The sequence below is a fragment of the Vanacampus margaritifer genome, chromosome 4 (genome assembly GCF_051991255.1).
Source record: "Vanacampus margaritifer isolate UIUO_Vmar chromosome 4, RoL_Vmar_1.0, whole genome shotgun sequence".
Taxonomy (NCBI): Eukaryota; Metazoa; Chordata; class Actinopteri; order Syngnathiformes; family Syngnathidae; genus Vanacampus; species Vanacampus margaritifer.
Genome location: NC_135435.1, coordinates 27,284,014 through 27,309,250, shown reverse-complemented (window position 1 = coordinate 27,309,250; position 25,237 = coordinate 27,284,014). Strand labels below are relative to the sequence as shown.

The window sequence follows — 25,237 nt, the reverse complement described above, 5'->3', positions numbered from 1 at the left end:
GGTAATTTTTGGGATTTCATCTTATTGGTATACTTTTTGAACATTTTTTTTCCAGCCTTCATTCAGTCCAGATGGTAATTTTAAGGGTTCCTTTGTTTTTGGACATTTTCATGGTTACTTTTTGAAGATTTTCTGAAATCAATTTTTAAACAATTTTTTTTTTTAAATCAATTTTGTAGACATTTTATGGTATTTTTTGGGATTTCATCTTATTGGTATACTTTTTGAACATTTTTTTTCCCAGCCTTCATTCAGTCCAGATGGTAATTTTAAGGGTTTCTTTCTTTTTAGACATTTTTATGGTTACTTTTTGAAGATTTTCTTTCCCGTCTTTTCTGAAACCAATTCTCTGACATTTTTGGGCAATTTCATGAACGTTTGATTGCAGTTTTCTGCTTTTCTTGTTCCTTTTTTTTCCTTTTCTTGTTTTTCCATCTACCTTTCATTTCTTATTATGATAACGTAAAAATTTGAACTGTGACAATTTTTGAATAATTTTTTTAATGTAAATTATTTATCATTCAAATAATATTCTATCTAAAAAAAAAATAAAAATATGAAAATTTTTGTAAAAATAATTTATACAAATTTTTATTATTATTATTTTTAAGAGATCAACAGGGAGCCACATGTGGCTCCACAGCCGCAGGTTGCAGACCCCTGGTTTACGCTAACGTAACGCACACGTGCATGAAGCATCCCATTGGCTCATACTGGACTCAAAAAGACCATCATACAAGCTCACCCTTTTTTGCATAACGTGGAACATCCGCGGTACGAGTCCCAATTTGCAGGACAGATGCCATTTTTTCCTCCCACGGGCTGGAGCTCACGCGCGTCGCCAGATCGCCATCAACAGTCAGGAACGCGTCATCTGCGCACAGCTGGCAGAGCTCCGCTGGGCCGCCTGTCGCGAGAAGGACGGCCGTCAAGAAAATGAAGATAGATAAGGGCACAACACAAACAAGGTACCTGCTTTAGAAATGATTTGCTCAAACCAAATGAAGTCAGAAGGCTGCTGCTCCAAAATGTTAATGCCCACAATTTCCAGAAAATGTTTCTATCCTTGAAAGAGTTTCATCCGTAAAATATATATTTTTTTACTTTGAATAAAACTCTTTTTGACGGCATTGTTTTGTACTATTGATGTGCGGATGTAACCACCCCCCCCCCCCCCCAGGTAGGCACATTCATGCAAAAAAAAGTCTGCAGCTTCCACAAAACAAAAGAAAACTCAGCTGTTGAAATATTTATGGATGATCGGCTTCTAAATATCTCTCTCCATGTTGCCATGTTGAACATACAATAAAAGCTGGAATCAAAACTTGAATATCATGTCAAGCTAAATGCATTATGACCTTTGCCAATAACAACAGAAACCCATCAGGACAAATTAAGCACACGCTAAAATGTATCTTTCATAGCCATGAGGAATAAATGCAAGTGACATACAGCATTTTGTGTAAAACTTCCTAAAATCTTATTCAGGTCAGAGTACAGAAAAACATTTTACCTGGATGAGCACATTTAATATTTTCTGCTTCAGAAGCTTCCCAATGTGGCTGGAAACCGAAGTCCGGTCTACTGGTTGGTAAAGGAGCGGGACAAACCTTCGTGTCTCTGTGGTTTACCTGAAAAACACACACACACACACACATGCGTGCGCACACACATACTTCAAGTTGATACCCACGGATCCAATGTCATGTGCTTCCGGACGGAAATGAGATACTTGAAGGGGACTGTTGTAGAAGTAGAGCAAATGTAAAAGTAGGCGAGTCGCTACTGTACATCAAAAGTCTCGTTTATTTAACTACTATTTGTCTCAAATCTGGCTCAGTTTGATCAATGGGTAATATTACTGTGATAACGTACTAGTGTCGACAATGCTGTTTGATTCACTATCGTTATATAAAAGAAGAGGACTTCAAATGGAATCGTTGAAAATTTGCTAAATCATGAAATTGAATTTTGTCTTCTGGATTATTAAAAGCTGTTGTTCTTAGGTTCTGTTGCATCCGGATGTTATTGTGCGTTGTCATTTTCCCACAAGTGGCAGAATACAATAATAAACCAGCTGCTTAATTGTGGCAATGAACTCATTCACTGCCAATGACGGCTATAGACGTCAAAAATTCATTTGAACCATTTCTATTAGTTTAACATTTTTCCACTTTTGTTAACAAGAGTATGAAAACATAGAAAAAAGTTTTTATTGTATATTTAGAACAGATATAACATTTTTGACTTAACTATTGAAGTCATGTGATTAATTACAATTAAAAAAAATTAATCGCCTGACGACCTAATTTTTAAATATTTTTTTGAAAAAAAGATTTAAAAAAAGAAAAGATTATTAACATTTTTCCCACTTTTAATTTTACATTTAGAACAGATATAAAATGTGTGATTAATAGTGAGTTAACTAGTGGTAATGCGATTAAATATTTTAATCGCCTGATGTCCCAAATTTTTAATAATCTTTTCTTTTTTTAAATCGTGCCAGGCGATTAAATTTTTAGATGGTAATTAACTGCATGACTTCAATAGTTAACTCACGATTAATCACACATGTTATCTGTTGTAAATGCACAATCATTTTTTTTCTAGGATTTCATACTCTTGTTAACAAAAGTGGAAAAAAATGTTAAACTGATAGAAATAGTTCAAATGAATTTTTGACGTCTATGAAGCACAAACTATGAATGTTAAGTTTTTGTTCAAACAGATTTGGAATCAGTATACATTATTGTTGTCTGAATATTTTGCACAGGAATTATTTGTGAATATATTAAACTTTTTAATAAACTTTCACTTTCCTTTCTTTGGTTCTTCCTCGGGTCTCCTGACGGCCTCACGACTCTGGCTGGAAGTGTTTGGTTTAGGTGAACGGTATGGGAATTTTTTTTAATAGGTTTTAGGTGAACTAATGAATACACACATAAAAAAAATAATAACAATAAAAAAAAAAGGAGCGCAATGATGATGACATGTCAAATCAGTAAAATTACCAAATGAACAATACTGAGCTCTCCAGAAATAATAAAAAAAAAGAAATAAAAAAACTTTTAAATAAACATTTGTTGGGTGTATTGGATTAAAATAGTAATAGTCCTAAATGACTGGGGGGGATAAAAAAAAAAATCAAGATTTGATTTTTGGGCCCTATTGCCAAACCCTATATTGTCAAAGATGTTCAACTGAGCAGCAGCAATAATTAAACATACCTTGGCGATGTCACTTGCCAGAGTTGTTGGTTCACTGCGTTGGGACTGAAGCTGACGGCAATTGGTCCGGTCAGTGAGGCTCGTCCACTCTACCTCCGCTAAAGCAGTCTGCTCTGCATGCTTGACCAACTGCACCGGATCGCGATGGTGCGGAACTCTCAGATAAGACGTGGCGGTCTGTCTTTTGAGGGCAGCACCGGCAGGCGGGGACGGAGTGTCCCCTCCTTCACTCGCCCTCGTCAGGCTCTGGTTGTCGTTTACCTGGAGTGAACCAACATTACGTCAACAATAATAAACGCGCATTTACCCTTGGGGACGCTAATAAGCAAGACATCAAAGACTTTCTGTTAACTGACACAGCTGCATATAATATTAATGAGGAAAACAGTAGGTAACTCATTCTCGCATCTCTCAGACAAAGCAGGCCATCCACGTACAACAAAAAAAAAAAAAAACACTCATTATGTTAACTGCCATGAACGAAGTCCCGCATTGATGTCCAGACTTGTTTAATAATGAGCGATTAAACATGACCACATTTTGGGTCAGGGCAGGACATCGTTCCTGTTTGATTAAATCAGAGGGTGAAAGTCAAAGACAGGCAAAACCATCTGTCTGCGATAAGAGGAAATAACAGTAGTCAGAGCACAGGCCATGCTTTAGTGAGGATAATGGGGCGTGACTTGCACAGGTTTAAAATGGAAGCCCAGAAGCGCTGCTGTGTAAACTGCTTTGCTGTCTGATTGTTTTCTAGAGTTCCAAAATATATTATGCAGGCAATTTTCACTCACAGACCTAATAGTAGGCTAGAAGTTGGATGGGTGTAACAGAATTCTGTTATAACCATTTTAATAATAATAATAATAATAAATCAGATTTATATAGTGCTTTTCTAGACACTCAAAGACGCTTTACAGTAGGGATGTAACGACAACGGCAACATCGTGAGATCGCGATATTAAAACTGCCACAATATGTCACGATACTAAAAGCAGCACATTTGTTTAACTCATTCACTGCCATAGACGTCAAATATTCGTTTCAGCTATTTCTATTAGCTTAACATTTGTTAACAAGAGCGTGAAAGCCTGTAATTTTTGTTATTGTACATTTAGAACAGATATAAAATTTGTGATTAATCGTGAGTTCAGGTCATGCAATTAATTACGATTGAAAAAATGTAATCGCCTGACGCTCCTGATTTTTAATAATCTTCTTAAAATTGCGTCAGGCGATTAATTTTTTTTAAATGTAATTAATTATTGACTTCAAAAGTTAACTCATGATTAATCAGAAATTTTATATCTGTTCTAAATGAACAAAAATAAATAAATTCTCTAGGTTTTCATACTCTTGTTAACAAAAGTGGAAAAAATGTTAACCTAATAGAAATAGTTCAAATTAATTTTTAACGTCAATAGCCGTCAATGGCAGTGAATGAGTTAATTCCCATTTGTGCAGTTCAAGCACCCTCTGGTGGCTAGTTTTTTTTTTTTGGTGTAGTTTAGTAAGGCATGTTTTGGCCCTTCGATGTTTAAGATGAAGGGGAACGTAAAATGCTTGTGAAGCGAGTCAATATGTTGGAGGAACTCAATGTGTTAGCAAGTGCGGGCCTCAATATTAAGTGTTATTAGAGATTGCAGATTGTTTATATGTATTGCTGTTATGTACAAAAGCACTTTTTTTTTAGTAGGAACTCATTTTTTTACAATATTGTGACTTTTTTTATATTGCCAACCTCCCCATAATATTGTGATAGTTATTGTTTCGTGACCATATTGAAATGATAATAATAATAATAATAATAATAATACAGGCACCACAACACTCACATTGTACAATGTGGACATCCTGGACTGCTTGGTCCCAAAAGGCCGAGCCGTGATGACAGACGAGAGGCGGCAGGAACCGTCAGACCGTTTGAAAGCACGAGGAAGGCTGGCTGAGCACGACCAAGAAGCAGCTCTGGTCAAATATTTCCTGGCGCCTGCAGCGACCCGACATCCACTTTTGTCTCCTGACATTTCCGAAGGGCTTTCGCGTCTCTCCAGTTCAGACGAGGGTTTCTGCTCGGAAAGGTCTCGGAAAGCAGCAGCGCTATCCGATGGAGGAACTGCGCCGAGAGAAGAGATTCGGGTTGCATCTTTTTCTGACCGACTCGCGAGAGTTACAGGAATGTCTCCAGCTTTGAACTGAGTTTGGGAGCTAAAAGTTTTCTCCCGTGTTGGTGGGGTTACTGCTGCTCCATTTAATGCCAAAGACGCAAATTGGTTTTCCACTCCCTCGATGTTCCCATCAGAGGCAGGCACGGCTCCAACTGAGCGCGTCTGAATGTCAACAACCAGAAAAGAGACATTACAGCACTGATATTGCAAGTGAAGTAACCATTTGGAATCTTCGGTGGATATTGCACACAACTATTTGATCAACTTGAAAATACATAACACCAGAAAATAGCAGTTGCCTTCTTTTCTTTTTACAATGACCCCTTAAAACTCAAGTCACAAGATTAATAAAATACTGAATTAAAACAACAGCAACAAAGTACAAACCTACACTTTGTGTGGCTGGTGGCCATGGAGTGTGTGCAGGATATTTTCAACACTAATCACGGTTTTACCTTACTTAGCATTATGGCTAACCCTATTAATATCTTCACTACACATTACCATTAAGTCAATCCTTAGAAAGACATTTGACTCATTTAGCCATTCTCAGCATTACAAAGTTAATATTTTTTCTACAATTAATGTGATAACTAGAGCTGTCAGAATTAATCCATTACTTCACAAGTAATCGATTATCAAATTAATCCACAACTATTTTAATAATCCAGTAATCGTTTTTTTGTCATTTTTTAATTAAAAATTGTCCAAATCCTCTGATTTAAGCATATCAATAGGATTTGTTGACTAATTTCTGTAGTCCTTCACGAAAGAAGACTGATTATATTCTGTGGTTAATTAATTTGCAAACATCTGTTTTATAATTTGGAAAACTGACCGAACCGGTAACATAGGTCAACATTGAGGCAGAAGTACTTTAGCTGTGCTGGAGAAGTTTTACTGAGCAACTAAATTTTATTCGATAGCTTTTAAGATTTTAGTTTGGGAATTAAGGTTTTTCTGACACATTTTTTGGGGAGCTTTGTTTTTTTTTAGTATTTTTTTTTTATTATTTTCTGTTTTTCCTGAATATTTTTTTCTGTTTTACTGAATATTTTTTGTCTGTCCAAAAAATGTTCAGAAAATCAGGCTGAATTTTTTTTTTCAGAAAATCAGGCCGGAAAAAAATTATTCAGAAAAACAGAAAAAAATATATATTCTAAAAATCAGAGCTGGTGTTCTGCTTTTCGGAGTTTTTTTTTTTTTTTTACCACTGAACTCCAAGTGACTTGTTGCAGACTCGCTAATAGCAGAAGCGGACACTTTCCCGCATACCTCCATATGCAATACGATGGTCATGTTTACTTACTGGCTCTCAATAATGGAATGAATGTGTTTACTGTATTTCAGTTTGTTCTCTAATCTCTGAGGGAAAACACCTTAAAAAAAATTAAAAAAATGAAAAATAATTTTTTTTCAGAAAAAACAAAAAATTATTTTAGAAAACAGGAACAAATTACTCAGAAAAACGGAGGGAAATATTAAAACAGAAAAAAAAATACTCAAAAAAACAAAGCTCCCCCAAAAAATTTGTCAGAAAAACTGGACTTTTTTTTTTCTCAAGTGAATACAATAAGCTTCCATAGTTGTACACTGTGCTGTTGACAAGGTGTGATCTAGCTTCAAAAACATTACGTCAAATTTGAACAAACATTTGCAGTCACAGCACTGAAATTTAAAAAAAAACAAAACACAAAAATGTAAACTTTTACCTGAGCGGGGGAAATGTCATGGTGGCTAAAAGAAGAGGCGGGGCTAAAATGCACCTCAGTGGCATAGCTTCGAGCCAGCGGAGCTCGACTATGTGTCCGGAGAAAAAAGCTGGAGAACTTTGATGGAGGAGAAGTGAAGTGAGAGCGCGGGGCAGGGCTGTGCCTTTGTGCTGACAGCTGCTCTCTGGAGAATTGGGATGTAATGGGAGAGGAGTGAGAGTAATGAAGGCAGCAGAAAAGATGGAGGATGTGTCACATTACCGGAGTTCACCGTGGCATCCAGACAAGTGAGGTCAGCAGCCTCTCACACAAGTTACAAAACATTATTGGCACATTTTGCTGGCGATGCCTGCAGTTTTTTGTTGTTTTTTTTACCCCTCCAACATCAACTTACCTTTCTAGCTGCACAATGCGGTGGGTTTCCTTCTTTTCAAGGTCGTTCACAGCTCCATCGCTCATCTTGTTGATGACATGTTCTCGGTCGAGGGACTTCCTGCGGAGATTGGACTTGGTGCTCCTGCGATGGTTCTTCCACTTTGTCAAGGCCTGACGTGGGCAAAGGCGGTATAAATATTAGCGATGTTTGGTACCACGCAAGTACTCAACTTGAGTCGTTGCCGAGACTACTAGTAGATAATTTCCCCGTTTAAAAAAAATATATAAAAAATAAAAATAAAAAAGCAATAGGAGCTAATTTTAAAGATTACACAATCAGGCTTGGGGAGTAACGGAATACATGTACCGCTGTTATGTAATCAGATTGCAAAAAACATGTAATCAGATTACAGGTACAATTATGAAAAATAGGGATTACAATTACGATGAGAGAGAGAGCGAAAGAGAGCAAGAAAGAGAAAACGATTAATCATGAGTTAACTATTGCAGTCATGCGATTAATTACAATTTAAAAAATGTAATCGCCTGAGGTAATTTAATTTTTTTTTAATTAATCGCAATTAATTGCATTACTTCACGAGTTAACTCACAAATTTGATATCTGTTCTAAATGTGCAATAAAAAAAATCTAGGTTTTCATACTCTTGTTAACAAAAGCGGGAAAAAATGTTAAACTAATTAAAATAGTTTTAATGAATTTTGGACGTCTACTACCGTCAATGGTAGTGAATAAGTTAATAAGGATGTCATGTTTAGACTAGTGAGGTCACATATAACATATTATTGTCAAGAAATGTTTACGGTCGACTTAATTGTAAACATACATCTTGCCACCGGACCTCGCTGTCCCTGCTAGCACTGTGGCTCCTCCATTTCTTGTCTTGACCCCATTTAACTGCACCGGCGGCCTTGCTTGAAGAACCTTTTTCTTCGGAAACCTTGCGCGAAGGGCAAAGTGTTGGGATGTCACTCAATGATTTGCTCCTACTGCACACAAAAAAAAAAAAAACACAAGAGAAATTCAATATTATAAAGTTCGCAATGAAGTGATTGGCAACATCATCCATGAGAAACTACAGTTGAACGGATGTTCTTTTCCAAGGAGTATTTAACAGGCGGAAAATAATTCTTTGTGTAAAAGTGGATATCAAACTTTTGCTTCGTTGTAAAGAAAAAGTGGAATATAAATAATTTAAACCCGGATTAAGAGCAGAGAAGAAAATGTCATGCTAGCATATTAGCACCATCTACTGGCTAGCTCCCAAACGTTGCATAAAAACAAATCAATACTTTGTACAAAAACACACAAAAAAACTCTCCAACATGATAAATAATTGAGAATTGTTCTGAAGAGGGCGAGTTTAAAGCAACTTGTAAAAGTGTAACTTGACTGATTCATATTATCACTGAAAATGTGTTTTGGGTCAGCTTCTTGTAAAAAATACAACATTTCTGCATCGTGACTTCTATGAAGATGTGGATTGGATTACTAGGAAAGGCCAGTTAACATTCATTCACTGCCATTAATAGCTACAGATGCCAAAGATGAATCTAACTGTGAGGGTTGACACTAAATGAGTGTTAAAATGCTCAAGTTAGACCACCATCAGCTATCACTAACTGAATTAGAATTTTATTTAAAAAAAATGGCAGAATAAGCCGTCAACAGACACCAAATGTTTCACACTGTGACACATCATGTAGTACCTGCTAAATGAAGTCTCTACTTTCCCATTTTCCTCTTTTTGTTTCCTCCGCAGGAGAGGAGGTGGGAAATCGCCTTTGGGCTGCTGCCGTGTGGTTTCCATCCTAAATACTTGCTCAGCTTCCGCATCACTTCCACAACCTTCGGAGCACAATATCACATACAGATGAGGGCTTACGTTAGCGCGTGCTGCCTTTTAGCTGAAGCAAGCACACAGGGACACGCGCAGTTTTCTAGTACTTTCAAATGATCGGCATCCTACAGAGCTGTATTCCGAATATTTGAGTCCATTTTTTTACAAATTGAGATGAAAATACAAGCGTAAGCTACTGTGAAAAAAAATCGTAGGCATCGTTAGATTTGATGTTTTAGCAATTCCAGAAGATGTAACGTAAATATAAGTGGGGAGCGCCATTTGTTCGTCGTCGTGCTCTTTACTGCAGCAGGTTGCTTTCTAGTTCATGAAGGACGACTAACTAAACCGGCGATTCGTGCCCAAAAAATAATGAAAAAAAAAAAAAAAAAAAAAAAAAAAACGATTCTCATGAGAATCGCGATTCTAATTTAGTACGATTCAGAATTGATTTTATTTAAATTATTTTATACTGTCTTCGCTTTGTGTGTGCCTTTATTGGGAGCGCTGTTCATGTTGTACCCCATTTGGCCACTGAGGGGCAGTGTGGTTCCACGCGGTCTGATTCACTGTTAAGTTGTAGCCACATTAGAGAGTAGAAGGAAAACGTCACGAACAAGTTATTCCAATAAAAGTAGTTTTTTTTGCAGCGTGGAGCCGTTCTTTTGAGTGATTAAAGTGCCGCGAGTAGTTAGCATTAGCGAGTCAGACTGGAGTAGATCATTACGATTCCTTGAACACCTATAGATTGCAGCAAAAATCATTGTCAAATTCTAAATCTTAATCGAAAATTTATTCTGAATCGAATCGTGCACCCAAAAATCGGAATCGAATCGGGAGACATTCAAAGATTCCCACCCTTAGCGATGCCATTAGCATAGTGGAAAGTGGGTTATAGTTTTATATACAACAACTTCAACTTACAAACACAATGGGTTACAAGAGGCTGTTTGTAAGTCGAGACACTTTAGATATTGTTTTAGTTAAATTTTATCACATTAAAAAAAATATTAAAATCTAATAAAATTTTATTAAATTAAAATATATTATAAAATAATTTTAAAAAATCTACTATATACAGTATACTGTAATTTCTTATGATTTTGTTTCATACAGTACAGTATACCATAATAAAAGCACCTGAAAAATATTAACGGGACAGGAGAGTTTCTAGTGAGCCTAGCAGTGCAACTAGACAGTGGTGAAGTGGAGAAAATGCTTTACAGTTATATATATATATATATATATATATATAATTTAAAACAAAAAAAGAGATTAAGTCAAAACTTGCAATGGGTGTTGTCTCAAGTCACTTTTGAAAATGTGCTGCATAAAAGCAAAATCATAACAAGCGGATGCTTGAAAAGAATAAGCTTCAGTTTTTTGTTAAACTACAGTACAGACATAAACGGACCAGATGTGCTCATTTGAGACAGGTTCGTTATGGACTATTGACTTCTCTGAGTACGACCGATACAAACACGCACCTTCACTGTTTGCGTGGGGGGCTCTGGACTCTGCGGAATCCAAGCCGTCCACTGAATTCTCCCTCTTATAACTCATTTCCCTCCCTGGATGACTGCACTCTCCGTAGGCGGCGTCTTTCACAAGCGCGGTGCCGCCCTCATCCAGAGACTGACGGAAGACGACAGCGTTAGCGATGTCGCTCAAACACAAAAAAACGAGAAACGGATCCGACCTTGGACAAAGCCAATCCTAACAGTCCTTCAAAGGCCTTGAAGTTGAGCTGAGCTCCATCGTAGCCATCGTCCAGGTAGGCCTTACGTCCCAACCAGTAGACTGTGATGAGAACCTGAAATTGAAGAGACAAGCGAGGGCAATTATTTAGAAAATGTGGAGCCAAAACAAAAGCAAACTCCATGTTGGAAGAAAAAACTTGCCATTTGCCATTTTATTTGCTACTTTTGGAAAATCTGTATTTTTGGCAGATGAAAGACTGTGACCTAAAAAGAAGACAAAACCAAAAACAGACACCACCAGTATCCTGCATGAAGATATCTCAAGGTGTGTGTTTAAAAAAAAAATAATAATAATTTTTTTTTACATTTATTAACTCATTCACTGCCATTGACGGCTATAGACGTCAAAAATTCATTTGAAGTATTCATATTAGTTTCAAACTTTTTTCCCACTTTTGTTAACAAGAGTATGAAAACCTAGGAAAAAAATTATAGTACATTTAGAACAGATATAAAATGTGTGATTAATCGTGAGTTAACTATTGAAGTCATGTGATTATTACAATTGAAAATTTTAAGCGCCTGACGCCCCAAATTTTTAATAATCTTTACTTTTCTCCCCCCAAAAAATATTTTTTAAAAAATCTAGGTTTTCATACTCTTGTTAACAAAAGTAAAAAAAAAAAAAAAAAAAAAAAAGTTAAACTAATAGAAATAGTTCAAATGATTTTTTTTAATGTCTATAGCCGTCAATGGCATTGAATGAGTTAAAATAAAACAAAAAAAAGCTTCTTCAAAATCTTTTAACGTTGCCGGAGGTTCGACAAGACAACGTTTTCTTTCCTTGAGTTTTTCTTACCCAAATTGAAAAAGAAGCACGCTGACAAACATCTCGGCAAAAGCTGCGCCGTTTCATGATCAAAAGTTTCATATGGAAAACAAAATAAAATGGGATTATTAACATTACTTGGTTATACAGCGTGTGAGTAACGTGGCATCAGCACAGAACACTGCAGACACCTTCGAGGAAGACAATCCCTGCAATACAAGTCAGTTCCTGGGATGTGCTATTTAGACTGTTTAATGGTTTAACATGACTTTTACGCAATATTTTATGTCACAACTGCAGTCATAATTGGGGAGGGAAACCTGCAAGACCAACAAACCAAATGAAGGGTAAAAAAAAAAAAAAAACATTTCCTCAGAGGATTCTCTTAGTGCACTCTACTGCTCATTAATTTTAGAATGAGAAATTATTATGATTCAAAAACAGGTGTTTCGTCACATCTCTAGTATGAAACAAAACATTGAGGAGCGTACCAAACACAATACTGTGTGTATTAAAAAGTGCATGAAAGAATACCTTCATCTAACTGGATTTCAATGGACACAAATTGACCCCAATTGCCTAATAGGAAAAAAAAAAAAGAGACTGGCCACTAACAAAGAGCCTCATTAATGTGTGCATGTGGTCAACCAGTGTGTGAATTCAAATGAGGCTTCTGACGCAACTATGTGGAGCCGACCGGCTGAAAAACATGTAAAATAACAACCGTGCATGCCAGTCGGCACGTCCGTTTCAATGCCTCACAATCAAAAGCTCATGTGCTCCTGCTGGGAAAAGAGAGGCCACGTTATAATTCTACAGAATTAAAAAAAAAAAAAAAAAAAAACATATTATGGCAGCTTTATTCAATATATGCAAATTAGATGGCAGTGCTGCTGCTACAGGTTGGAGATTAAAAGTGTGATTTTCAAAATGTGACAATTAAAAAATCTGGAAAAATAAAGATAAGTATATTACTTACATTTTTTAGTCTTCGACTGCTGTCATTTCGCCTACAATAAAGAAAAAAAAATATTGTCTGAAAAAATTGATCATGGGGACAAAAAAATATTATAATATAAGTCATGCAAGTCCCTCATTTACATGGCACATTTTTGTATACATCTTATCCTTACAATAAAGCAATGCTTCTTTTTTGTTTGTTTTAAATCTCCACAAAATATTAGGGGTGTGCGAAAAAAAAAAAAAAAGATTCTCATAAGAATCACGATTCTCTCAGAATCGATTTTAAAAGTCCCAAAATCGATTTAATTTAAATTATTTTATACTGTCTTGCCTTTGTCTGTGTGTGCCTTTATTTGGAGCGCTGTTCATGTTGTACCTCATTTGGCCACTTAGGGGCAGTGTGGTTCCACGCGGTCTAATACACTGTTAAGTTGTAGCCACATTAGAGAGTAGAAGGAAAAAGTCACAATCAAGTTATTCCAATAAAAGTTGTTTTTTTGCAGCGTGGAGCCGTACTTTTGAGTGATAAAAGTGCAGAGTAGAGCGCTAATTAGCATTAGCGAGTCAGACTGGAGTAGATCATTACGATTCCTTGCACATCTATAGATTGAATCAAAAATCGATTCTGAATCGAATCGTGAGACATTCAAAGATTCCCACGCCTACAAAATATGAACAGGTTGAATAACTGAATTTACAAAGTTAAGGAGCATTGTGTGTTAGTATAATACAGTTGCTTGCGTCATATTTGAATGCTTTTGAAAAACAATTTTAAGCAAGTACATTGATACATTTGATTTGTTAGCAGGAATTAAAAACTACTGGTTCACAAATATTTTTGTGCCCCCCCCCCCACACACATATAAACTATACACTATAAATAGCATCATTTGTGTATAAAATTGTTAACAGTAGACCTCTACAAATGAGCTAATACTTGCACTCTGATAACGATAGCGGCAGTGCCACCTACTGTTGTGGGTGTGGAATTACTTCATTCTTGTATGGCAAAAAAAAAAATAAAAAATTTAATCCCCCACAAAAAAAAATTACATATATATATATATATATATATATATATATATATAAAAATAAAATAAAAATATTATTTTTTTAAGCCTTTCGGACATGTTTTACATCTGGAAGATGATACAACAGCGTCGACAAGTGCACCTGGCTATTGCTCGAGTTGACAGATCCTGCAGGTCTCCCGGGTGAAATAGTTGCGACTCGTTCAATCCCAGTTCCCCACAAGCTTTTAGAAACACGTTTATGTTATCCTGTGGATCAGAACAAAGAAACATGAGCACCTGAAGAAAACATTGTAACCTACTTGGAAATCGAATGTGTTGCCAAATCCACGATTAATTGAATGCGTAAAATGAAAATGACTACATTAAAGATGAATCAACATTAAATGTTTTACAAAAATGCGGGCAAAAAGGACAATTATTGCTGTACATTTTTAGATGTCTTTGTAAATGTGGTATTTGTTACAACAGGTAATGTGGAAACGTGTCGTATATTTAATGTGAATGGGTCGATTATTTGGACCGTACGTCCACTATCACCCTGAACATCTCAACCACATAAGCCTCGACTTTCGGCCTGTCTATTTATCGGCCTCGCTTGTTGGCACGGCGATTGATTTTTCCCCCCCACAGCTTGCTTTGGGCAGTTCTAGAAATTTGAATTAAACCGCGTACACAGCCCGGAGCCAAAATCAGAATGGAAATCTGGCTGCGTTCAAAACAACTTAACATATTCAGACGTTGGGTTCGTCACCCTGAAAAGGACTATGACAACGATTTGCAGCTCAATTTCTCCCGAGGCGTTGGATAGGAAACTACAACAAATGTCAAAGCTCCCTCGCGATTAGGCGCCATCCTACTTTGATATTCTGATAAGCAGACTTGCCACAAGCTTATACTGGAAATATTGTTTCTAAAACTTACCAAGCCAGCGATGGGAGTAGCAAGTCGGTTCAGTTTCTTAATGATTCCAGGTTTTAACTGGTTGATCAGGCTAAGAAGAAGAACAAAACAGCATCTAACGATATGAATTATAAAACCTTCAGTAACATTTTACCAGTAAAACAACAAGCAAGGAAAAAAATAGAGGAAAGCCTATAAATTCAATAGTTACTCACTTTCCATCGTTGGGAAGTTTGTGCTTATACAGCAGTATCCTATTTAAGCATCTTAATAAGTCTGACATGTGTGCCTCTAAAAAAAAAAAAACACTTTGATCACATCCCTTGCAGTATGCAAGGACTGGATTTTAAATCTACAAAATGTTATACCCCCCCCAAAAAAAAAACATGCTTTAGCATTAGGGGTATGGAAAAACGATTCCGAATTTTAAACGTCCCAAAATCGATTTGATTTAAATTATTTTATGCTGTCTTGCCTTTGTCTGTGTGTGCCTTTATTTGGAGCGCTGCTCATGTTGTACCAGATTTGGCCACTTAGGGGCAGTGTGGTTCCACGCGGCCTAACACACTGTTAAGTTGTAGCCTCATTAGAGAGTAGAAGAAAAAAAAGTCACGATCAAGTTATTCCAATAAAAGTTGTGCAGTGTGGAGTTGTTCTTTTGAGTGTTAAAAGTGCCGCCAGTAGCGCGCTAATTAGCATTAGCGAGTCAGACTGGAGTAGATTGTTACGATTCCTTGCACATCTATAGATTGAAGCAAAAATCATTGTCAATCAAATCGCAGACCCAAAAATCGGATACCCACCCCTATTTAGCATGGCTAGTTTTTCAAAAGTTTTATCAAAACTGAGAAACTTGGTTCCAAAACTTTAATAGGATCTCCAAGTAGATGCCACGATTACATATAAACAGAACAACACGAGGACTCACTCGCAAAGCAGGACTCCATTCTCAAGAGCCGCTCGGAAGTCGCCGCAGCCAAAACTTTTTCCAGTTACCTCCTAAAATACAAGGCAAGACAAATTGTGTAGTTGAAAATATCAGAATACTTTATTGATCCAACAGGAAGTTTGGTCTATGGTCCGCAAATTCTTCAATGCTAACCAAAAAAGGTTTAGTTTAAAAAGGACCAACTGCTGAAGCATCATTTTTATCACAATCCATGCCACATAAAAAAAAAACAAAAAAAAACAAGAGCTCACAACAAATTCAAATATCAATAGGGTCATTCTCCCATCACAAACGTGACGTCACACGCAGCACAACAAGTCAAAAAGCTAAATTGCTTATAGATGCCGACAGAGCGAACCTAAGACACAATAAATATCCTATCATTTATACCGTCTCAATTACTGCCTGAGCTTGAAGCCCGGAAAAACGACTGAAGAATTGTTATGAAAATGTCACACGTGACGGGAGAACGGGCTAGTTACTCAACAGGCTGTAAAAGAATGCAAAAAAAACAAAACAAACGCCATCACTTCGAGCGCAGAAAAGTGAAATAAGCCCAAATTATTAACGAGGGCAAACAAGACGATGGGTCTTGGTAATGAGGACACAAAATGGGATTCAGCTGCACAATTAACAAGAGGGCCTCAAAAGACTATTCTTTTCTTCATCCAGGAATCTGCAAACACTTTGTGTGTGTGTGTTTTTTTTTTTTTTTTGGGGGGGGGGGTCTTAGTGGCATTATTAATAAGGCAGTGCCAGTGGCGAGCAAGATTATGCTTCCTCGATCACAAACGGATGCCGCTTCAACATGCACATGCATTCATATCAGCAGTAGGTATGCCCCGAAATATATATATATATTTTTTTGTCCCCCTGTTATATGCAAATTAATCTATTAACGACCACTAACAATACATGCCCCAAATACAATTCTGTAGACGAGTGGAGAGGAGTGGGTCCTTGTGTTGCTGTGGATTGCACTCCCCCCTCCCAAGGTGGATACCCTGGGGGCCACAGCCCTGTTAGTCTTGCCCTCTGCACGCCCCTGGGCGATACCACAATTACTTGCAAATCAAGTTGTCGTCGTAATCTACTGAGGCTTTGGCACCAATCTTAAATTGCTCAAAAATCAGATTAGACAATGAATGTCTACTTGTTGACTGAAAGCTGCAAACTTACCAGTAAATCATAAAACTGCAAAAATATCAATATTTTCAGACCCCATAAAAAAAAAGCTATTTAACTCATTCACTGCCATTGACGGCTATAGACGTCAAAAATTAATTTGAACTATTTCTATTAGTTTCACATTTTTTTGAGTGTGACAACCTAGATTTTTTATTGTACATTTAGAACAGATATAAAATGTGTGATTAATCGTGAGTTAACTATTGAAGTCATGCGATTAATTACAATAAAAATGTAATCGTCTGACGCCCCTAATTTTTAATAATCTTTCCTTTTCTCAAAAAAAAAAGACTATTAAAAAAATATATATTTTTTTTTTTATTAGGGGCATCAGGCGATTATTTTTTTTTGAATTGTAATTAATCACATGACTTCACTAGTTAACTCAAGATGAATCGTGAATTTTATATCTGTTCTAAATGTACAATACATTTTTTCTAGGTTTTCATACTCTTAACAAAAGTGGAAAAAAATGTCAAATAGTTAAATTTTTTGATGTCAATGGCAGTGAATGAGTTAACTATTTAAATCCAACATTGATCAGCAAACAGAACTGTTTAAACAGACTGACACTGCTCTGACTCATATTTTTAGTCTGAATAATCCCCTCCCACAGTTTACAAAGCACTATTTCACAAATTCTTGATGGGGTTTGGCACAGGGTCTATTTAGAGCAACATTCACCGACTAATTTGAATCAATACGCCCTGGTTTTCCTCCTGCCTGATACACGCACGCGCACACGCTTCCATCCTTTTATTGGACATGAATGCAAGATTGGCATGGACTTACTGCCAACCAGCACAGTGCACGTTCTCATTATGATCCGCTAGGACAACTTGACAGTTGGTCAACATTTCCTAGGGTTCGTTCATTTGAATTGATTGGTTGTCGTGGAGTTTAAGGTTCGCCAAATGTGCAACGCTTGGACAGCAAGCAAGTTCAAGAAAAGTAGAGTACTTGAAACCACACCAACTACAAATCAATTTGTATCAATCACTCTCTCCAAAAAAAAAGTGCAGCAAGCTTGATTGAGTAATACACAATAAGCAATAATTACAGAATTTGTAGTATGCATAAAATAATAAATTAACTTATCCCGTCATCATAAGCACACATCGGGTTTTCCAATGAACGAAATAAATGTACACGTGACCGCTTGTGATTTTGTACGACGAAAATAAAGCAAGGCCAAATTAATTGAACATCTCACTCACCTCAATCCAACGCTGAGCCTCATTGAAGGCATCCGCGCAGCTGAAAGTGCTTTGCTGGCGCCACTCCATTTTTTTTGCTTTGGCTCCCAACGAGCAAAATCACACAACTCCACAAAAGTGCACGCTGGCGCACACAAGACAAACATTGGCAACAGCGTTTGTGCCTCACCGGGCAAAATGACGGGACGAAAGATGCGGCAAAGTCGTATTGATGGTAAGTGCTCACCAGTTTGTATTCCCCGCTAATTGGCGTCCACTTTGGGTCAAGGAAGTGCTCGTGTTACCTCAAACCAATCGTGTCTCAAAAAGAACGATTAGAATTTGCAGGACAGGCCACCGCCCACTTTGAAGCCACGAGAAAAGTTGGGAGAGTGAAGTGGAACAAATGCCCCTAGTGGCCTCATGGGGTATAAAATGGGACTCCTTAAATTCCACGTAATATACCACTTGCTTATAAATTCATGTGCTTTAAATCGCAACCATCCTCATTAACTGGTGAAACTTTTTTACACCAAGTATTGCACCACCTCAAAAATACATTCATTAAATTAAATTAAATTAAATTAAATTAAATTAAATTACATTCCGACAGCTGAAAATATTCTGACAGCTGAATTTTTCAACTCAATTTTGTAACCACTGTTAAAAATCGAGATCCTGTTGGGGAGCCAACCCTCCTTTGAAACCCTACTTTGAAACCCGACTCCTTTAAAACCCGAGGTCACCCATTCTTTTTTTAACTAAAATTTTATAACCACTTTTAAAATTTGGGCCTCTCCTTTAAAACCTTACATTTAAACCCTGACTGATTTAAAACCAGAAGTAAGTACATTTTGACAGCTGATTTGTTTTAAATCAATTTTGTAACAACTGTCTTGAAAACCTATTTTAGAACCTTACCTGTTTTAATCTCTATTATTATTATAGAAGCTAATGCCAATTTTTGTAATAAAAAAAAGGTATATTAATTAAAAACCTTGGTTTATTCTGAAATCAAGCTAACAACATTGTCTATGTATTTAATGTGTTTCATAATAGTATTACATTTATGTCATGTCCAGCTCTTGGCTCTTATTTTGAAGAGGAATAACTTGTATGGATGTCAAGAAGCAAATTGCAGTAAAAAGGTGAACGTGAAATGAATTTCATTCATGTTTTTTGTTCTACTAACATATCTGTTGCATTATATCTGACTACCAGTAGGTGGTGCTGTTACGCTGCATGAATAATCTTAGGGGCGGGGTAGGAGGGTGTGTGGGGGTGTTATTATGTTTTGCTGTAATGTACAGTACGCTTCGGTAAGGATAATGGAGCTGGCAAACCGGCGAAAATGGACAATGATGACAGTCTGGTTGCGTCGGGATGTGAGGAAGTTGAATGCCGTCTTTTCCATTTGCCTGCTCTCGTGGGCCTTGAGTTAGAGGAGGGACGCGATCCAGTTTGCATGACTCACTTTTCAGTTTGCATCCTCTGTCGTCACTATTATCAACATCGACAGCTACTCTCCTTCAAAACAACAGAACTATACAGTAAAGTTAGATTATTATTATTTTTTTATGAATCTCTTTGGGATGTACTGATGTAGCTAATCAATGTGTCACAATGTGTCCATTGTGTTTTGTTTGCTAATCAACCACTGCCTTGTAAAACTGACTCCACTTCATTAATAACCTGATACGTCTGCAAGCAGGGTTGTATGAGATATTTTACACCATGAGTGAAGTAATATTATACTTTAGTGCGGGAGACTGCATTAGCAAATCATTAGGGTCACGCTACTCACATTTGAGATCATTAGCTGCAGAGTTGACCTCCACGCTACCGTTTGCGAAGAATGTGAACATTGAGGGGGCAGGCCAAGCTTGTCCTTGAGCACTATAATAAGCTATTATCACTGTTTACAGTATATGTATATACAGAATGTGTGTATAATCCAGGAGGGTTTGAATTTGAAAGCAAAATGAGATATTTCAATATATAGGCTACACACATTAAAAAAGAAGGCAGATATAAAACAAGTCAGACGAGGAGGTAGAAATCAGCAATGTGCTTAGGAAAATTACAGCGTGAGACGCAAATTCATATTCACACAAACTGTATTAGAGAAAATTGATGTGCGCTTATTATAGCCTATTATAACACTTATAGCAATTGCAGAAGCAGAAGCCGGGAAGCTGTGCTGAAGTCTGTAAACATATTGATAACTCATCATTCACTGGTGTCAGTGGCAGATTTTTATTTTTTTTTAAGGATGATTTATATTGTACATTAAAGCAACTTTAAAAAATTAGGGATGGACGATCGGTATCAAGTTGATACCTGGCCTTATTCCAAGGTATCAGTGGATTTTTGGCCGTTGATTTGCTATCCACATTTTCCGGCAGTTCCAAATAAAAAAATATAGGGATGCTGTCATTCCATAAAAAGTACAGCTTCGCGAGGGCGTATTTGCTATGAAATGAAAAATTAAGCACCTACATAGCCTGTTGCTAGCTTTAGAGCAGAGGTGGGTTTGTTTTTATCACCACTTAGCCTGGGTGGGTGGCTGCTCTGAGATAACTAAGAGCATTTTGCTCTGCTGGGAGAAAATACTGCATTTATATAAGAAAAAAAAAAGGCACAGATATACAGAGACGGCCTTTTGAAACGGCTCCCAAATATTTGTTCATCTCTATAATTTACTGTAAATTCCTGAAGCATTTGTGTTCATTTGCGTATGTCATTGGGTTCACATTGGTCATTGGTTCACATGGCTTGTGCGTAGGAAGTGACGTCACGATCACTGGCGGGAAGCAGAGACTACAACTTGTGGCATGAATCGGATTATATATTTCCTTTTTTTTTTTTAACTAAATTATGCTAACATCGTACTTCCTAGAATGTACTATTTGATTGAACACATTGGAGTGGTGCGGCTCACTGGTAGTGTGTTCCTCTCCCATCTGTGAGGTTGTGGGTTCAATCCTCGTTCCTGGTGACCATAATGTCAGGCATTGTAAAGTGCTTTGGGCACCTTACAGTGTATATAAAGTGCTATCTATTTATCTTTTTTTAAAAAGCAGTCAATTTAAAGTGTTACCCCAAAAATCTGATGGAACTGAATGCAGAATCCTTCTGCAAAATGTTTAACAACAAATTTGGCCCCTATAAATTCTGCTACTCAAATAACAAAGACTTTTTTTTTTTTTTTTTTACAAATTTAACTTCAAAAGTCCAGAGTGCCACTTCTGACCCCTGCATGGGGCCATCTAGTGGATGAATATTGCACTTACATGAGCCAGAGTGGTGGTGACAATATGGCTGGCAACATGCTGTTTTGTTGAGCTGAAAATCAATCCAAACAAAACCATCTTCTCAGCAAACCATCAGATGGTAAAATTGTGTTTTTTTTTGTTAATCTATTTCATATCATGTTGCAGAATGCCTAGGAGTATGTTTTATATATATATTTTGATAAATTAGCAACTCTGAGCTCGTTCAAAAAACAAGGGTTAAAATTGAAAAAACATATATTTTGGTGTTCAGTGAATTTATAGCAGTCATTTAATGTATAATTCATAATTTTCCAAAGAAGAAAAGGCTTCTTGGGTTCTCCAGGGTTAATATTGCAAATTTCAGTTTATGGTCATGTTTGCAAATTTTGCAATGTTTTTACAATGCCTTGAAAAGCACGATAAATTAAAATGCGCTCTAAGCTAGTCTGACTATAATATTTCTGTAGGTTGAGGACAACCAAAAATAATCTTCTTACAAATTAAAAATGCATTGGGTTGAATTATTTTAAGCACATAAGCTTAATGTATTTAATTTAAATAGCACAAGCTGCATTAACTTTTTTTTTCCTTTTTTTTTTCCATCTCACGTATTTTAAATGAATGGAAATTTGACATGAAGGATGAGGTTGGTTTAGAATAAATAAGGATTGTGTTTTTTTAAAAGGATGATTTGTCTGTCTAGACTGGAGAGAAATTTGATGATATAAAATTGCCTATTTATTTATTTTAGTCAATAGAGGTATACAATAGCTCAGCCATGTAGCTCCATCAATTGAAAAAAAGAAAAAGAAAGAAAGAAAGAAGAAGATTAGTTTAAAATCAATAATCTGCCATCATCCTGATTGATTATTATTCTATGTGTATTATTTAGTGGTGCATTTGTAATCAATACATTCACACACGTAAGCCGAGAAGTGTTGCATTTTCTTGAGGCAAAATAAAAGACGTGGTTAAAATACAGTATATATATATATCAGGTGATATCTGAGGGGGGGGGGGGGGGATCAATATTGCACCTGAACTTTCTGTCCTTGCTCAACTGCTATGATGAGACAATTCAACTGAAGACGTTCTTCTGTGAAGAAATTGTGGCTTCCAGACTTGTTGACTGGTCTCAAAAGTTTAAAGACACGTTTATGTAAACATGGATGGTTATTTAAGGGATGATCACTGCTTGGGGACACTTTGGTCCAATCTGAATATTTTATTTCCGTTTGTAGATTTTGTGCTGTTGATACTATACCTTCCAGGTGAAATCATTTTAAGCCATTGGAAATGATGTCACTGTTACTTTTATGTTGCTGTATTCATTAAAAAGCATCATTTTGACAAAAATATGACATTAAGCATTTAGGGGTGACAACAGTTGTAAGCAAATGACTTACATTTACAAAGGCACAATAACAGTAGGTGGCTCACTAGTATGAAATGGGCAGAAACTGTTGATTTTTCTTGTGCTTGGATTGTTTACCACTTTCCCACTGCCGCCATCGTGACTTGCTGCCTTCCTGTTTGTCTGCAATAAGTGAAAAGTGCAAGAAGTAAACTGGTGGCCTGCGAGTAGGCGGATGTTATGTGATTCAAGTCCAACTTGTAATCAATCTAATCACGCTGAACTTGGAGATCTAACAACTGGGGAACAAGAATGATTCAGGCGGGAGTTTTCCATTTACTTTTTATTTATGGGAAGCAGAAGCTGGCCCTGCTCAAATAAGGGTTCTTTCAGTCAGCTTGAGCCTCTCTCTATAAAACTAGTAGATATCAGTTGACTCAGAGCAGAATTTTAACATACACATTAACATCAGCAGTTCTTTATCATCTAAAAAAAATATCGCAAAAATCGAACAATAAGTGTCCAAACCTGACGAAAAAGAGACTAATCCATGCATTTGTCTCCAGCAGATGAGACTAAAACAATCCCGAATACTGACTAGAACTTGTCAGTACAACCACATTAGCCCAGTGCTCGGAACAATTCTGCTTGTGTACAAGTAAGTCCCTTGATGGTCTCGTGCCAAAGTACAACTCTGACATGTATGAACCTTCTCGAGCTAGGAGAACCTCAGGGAGTGGTCTCCTGTCAGGACTAAATATGGTAAAGCCATGTTTCAGTTTTATGCTGCTAAAATATTGAAAAGTCTTCCGGCTGATGTTAGATAAGCCTCGACTCTGACAACGTTCAAATCCAGGCCGAAAATAATTCCATTTACTCTGCACTTGTTACTTTCAATTCTGTCAATGATTTTTATTCTTGATTTTTTTAAACTGATTTTTAATGGACTGTTTTTTTTTCTTTTTTTAAATCTACTGTGTGCTTTTTTTGCTTTTATTGTTGCCTGTACTGCGCACTTTGACAATTATTTTATGTAAAGTGTGTTATAAACAAAATCTATTATTATTATTATTATTATTATTATTATTATTTTTATTATTATTTTTATTATTATTTTTATTGTATTTTTATTATTATTATTATTACTATTATTCAATTGAATTAAGCAATGATTTTTTTCAGTTTTTTATAACGTGAATAATTTTAGTTGCCTTGGTGTAATTTTATGAACCACCTTTAATTGCTATTGGTACAGTGTGCTCTACAAATCAACTTTTTTTTCTGGGTTACATTGGAATCAGGTTTACAAATAAACCTCTTTCTACTGCATTTTCATTATACTTAGTAATTGGGATTTTAAAATAGTAATCAGATTAAACCTCAATGCCCCGCATTCTCCACATTTGTCCTCGTTGATGAATTATTCCCGACAATGTCATTTAACGCGGGATCACGTTGTACGATCAGATTTTTGTCTTTGTGGTTTGTTTCTTCTTCGGAGCTCGGAGACCGTGCACCTCATTAAAACAAGCATGATTAATAGATCAGAGATTGCTCCGGAAAATGTGCAGTCCCATGGAAGACGGCCAGCCTCTTATGTATAATGGGGATGTTTATATATGTCATCCTCATGAAGGAAAATTAATAGAATTAATCATTGAGTAATTTGCAGAAAGCCTGAGGCACAGTGCATCAGTTAAAGTTTTCAAGGAAAATGTAAATACCTCTTGGGAAAAAAAAATACTCTGACTGGTAAAACCTTAACAATTAGGGAATCTGACAACTCCTTACATCTTTATAACAAACACAATGATGCTCCCTCAAAATGTCCAAGCAGTTGGGATATTTTGAATTTCCGTGAACACATGACAAAAAGATGATTGTTAGGTGGCTAAACTCTGCGGACTACGGCACTTCATCACTTGCATTTGTTGTACTTGTGATGGCTGCTGACCAAAGGGCAAGCATTGATATATTTATCCTTGTCACATCCTCACCACATAAAACAGCACTAATGAGTGATTATTCCTCTGAGTTCTCTCTCTCTCTCTCTCTCTCTCTCTCTCCACACAAATCTTTGCTAAATGTGGCTCTCCATCATCCCTGTCAGCGCGCAGGTCCCAAGGTTCTGCTGTTGGCTTTGTGTCCACCCCATGAGCCCAACAAGGTCTGGCTAAATGCCACAATGAACCGCCACACATTTCCAGAACAATTACTGTGGCTGAAAAGTTTATTGTAGGTGAAATTTAAATAGTCCGTTCTCCGTGGTCTCCAACCGCATTTTATTCTGTTAAAATTTGCATTTATAAATAAGGACCGTTGAGCTTAAAGGGGAAGTCAACACCAAAAATAAGTAAATTTGACAATAATATGTTACATACAGCCCCACTAGTCTAAATACAGTATTTTGCTTAATATTATGTTAGTGGAATATGAGTTAATCAGCAAAATCAAGCAGTTTTTTTATCAATATCAGAAGGCGGCCATTTTGCCACTTCTTGTCGAGTGAAA

At 36.6% G+C, this 25,237-nt stretch overlaps 1 protein-coding gene across 4 annotated transcripts in view; it reads right to left on the bottom strand.

The window, feature by feature from the left end:
• The window catches only part of LOC144051100 (LIM domain only protein 7-like), a 28,178-nt gene extending 9,697 nt beyond the window's left edge, over positions 1-18,481 (bottom strand). The window contains exons 1-16 of one of the 4 annotated variants that reach the window (XM_077564892.1): positions 18,345-18,481; positions 18,119-18,242; positions 15,693-15,763; positions 14,786-14,879; positions 14,004-14,110; positions 12,847-12,877; positions 11,038-11,151; positions 10,826-10,973; positions 9,208-9,346; positions 8,325-8,487; positions 7,499-7,650; positions 7,105-7,288; positions 5,060-5,554; positions 3,228-3,488; positions 1,514-1,631; positions 746-907 (exon numbers count right to left, since the gene is read on the bottom strand). In XM_077564892.1, coding sequence (XP_077421018.1) covers positions 746-907; positions 1,514-1,631; positions 3,228-3,488; positions 5,060-5,554; positions 7,105-7,288; positions 7,499-7,650; positions 8,325-8,487; positions 9,208-9,346; positions 10,826-10,973; positions 11,038-11,151; positions 12,847-12,877; positions 14,004-14,110; positions 14,786-14,879; positions 15,693-15,763; positions 18,119-18,187 — 2,308 coding nt within the window. In that variant the 5' untranslated portion in view covers positions 18,188-18,242; positions 18,345-18,481. Of the gene's footprint in view, positions 1-745; positions 908-1,513; positions 1,632-3,227; positions 3,489-5,059; positions 5,555-7,104; positions 7,289-7,498; positions 7,651-8,324; positions 8,488-9,207; positions 9,347-10,825; positions 10,974-11,037; positions 11,152-12,846; positions 12,878-14,003; positions 14,111-14,785; positions 14,880-15,692; positions 15,764-18,118 lie in introns of all 4 variants that reach the window. The other 3 variants (XM_077564894.1, XM_077564891.1, XM_077564893.1) reach the window with 3 other exon arrangements.
• Between the last annotated feature and the right edge of the window lie 6,756 nt (positions 18,482-25,237).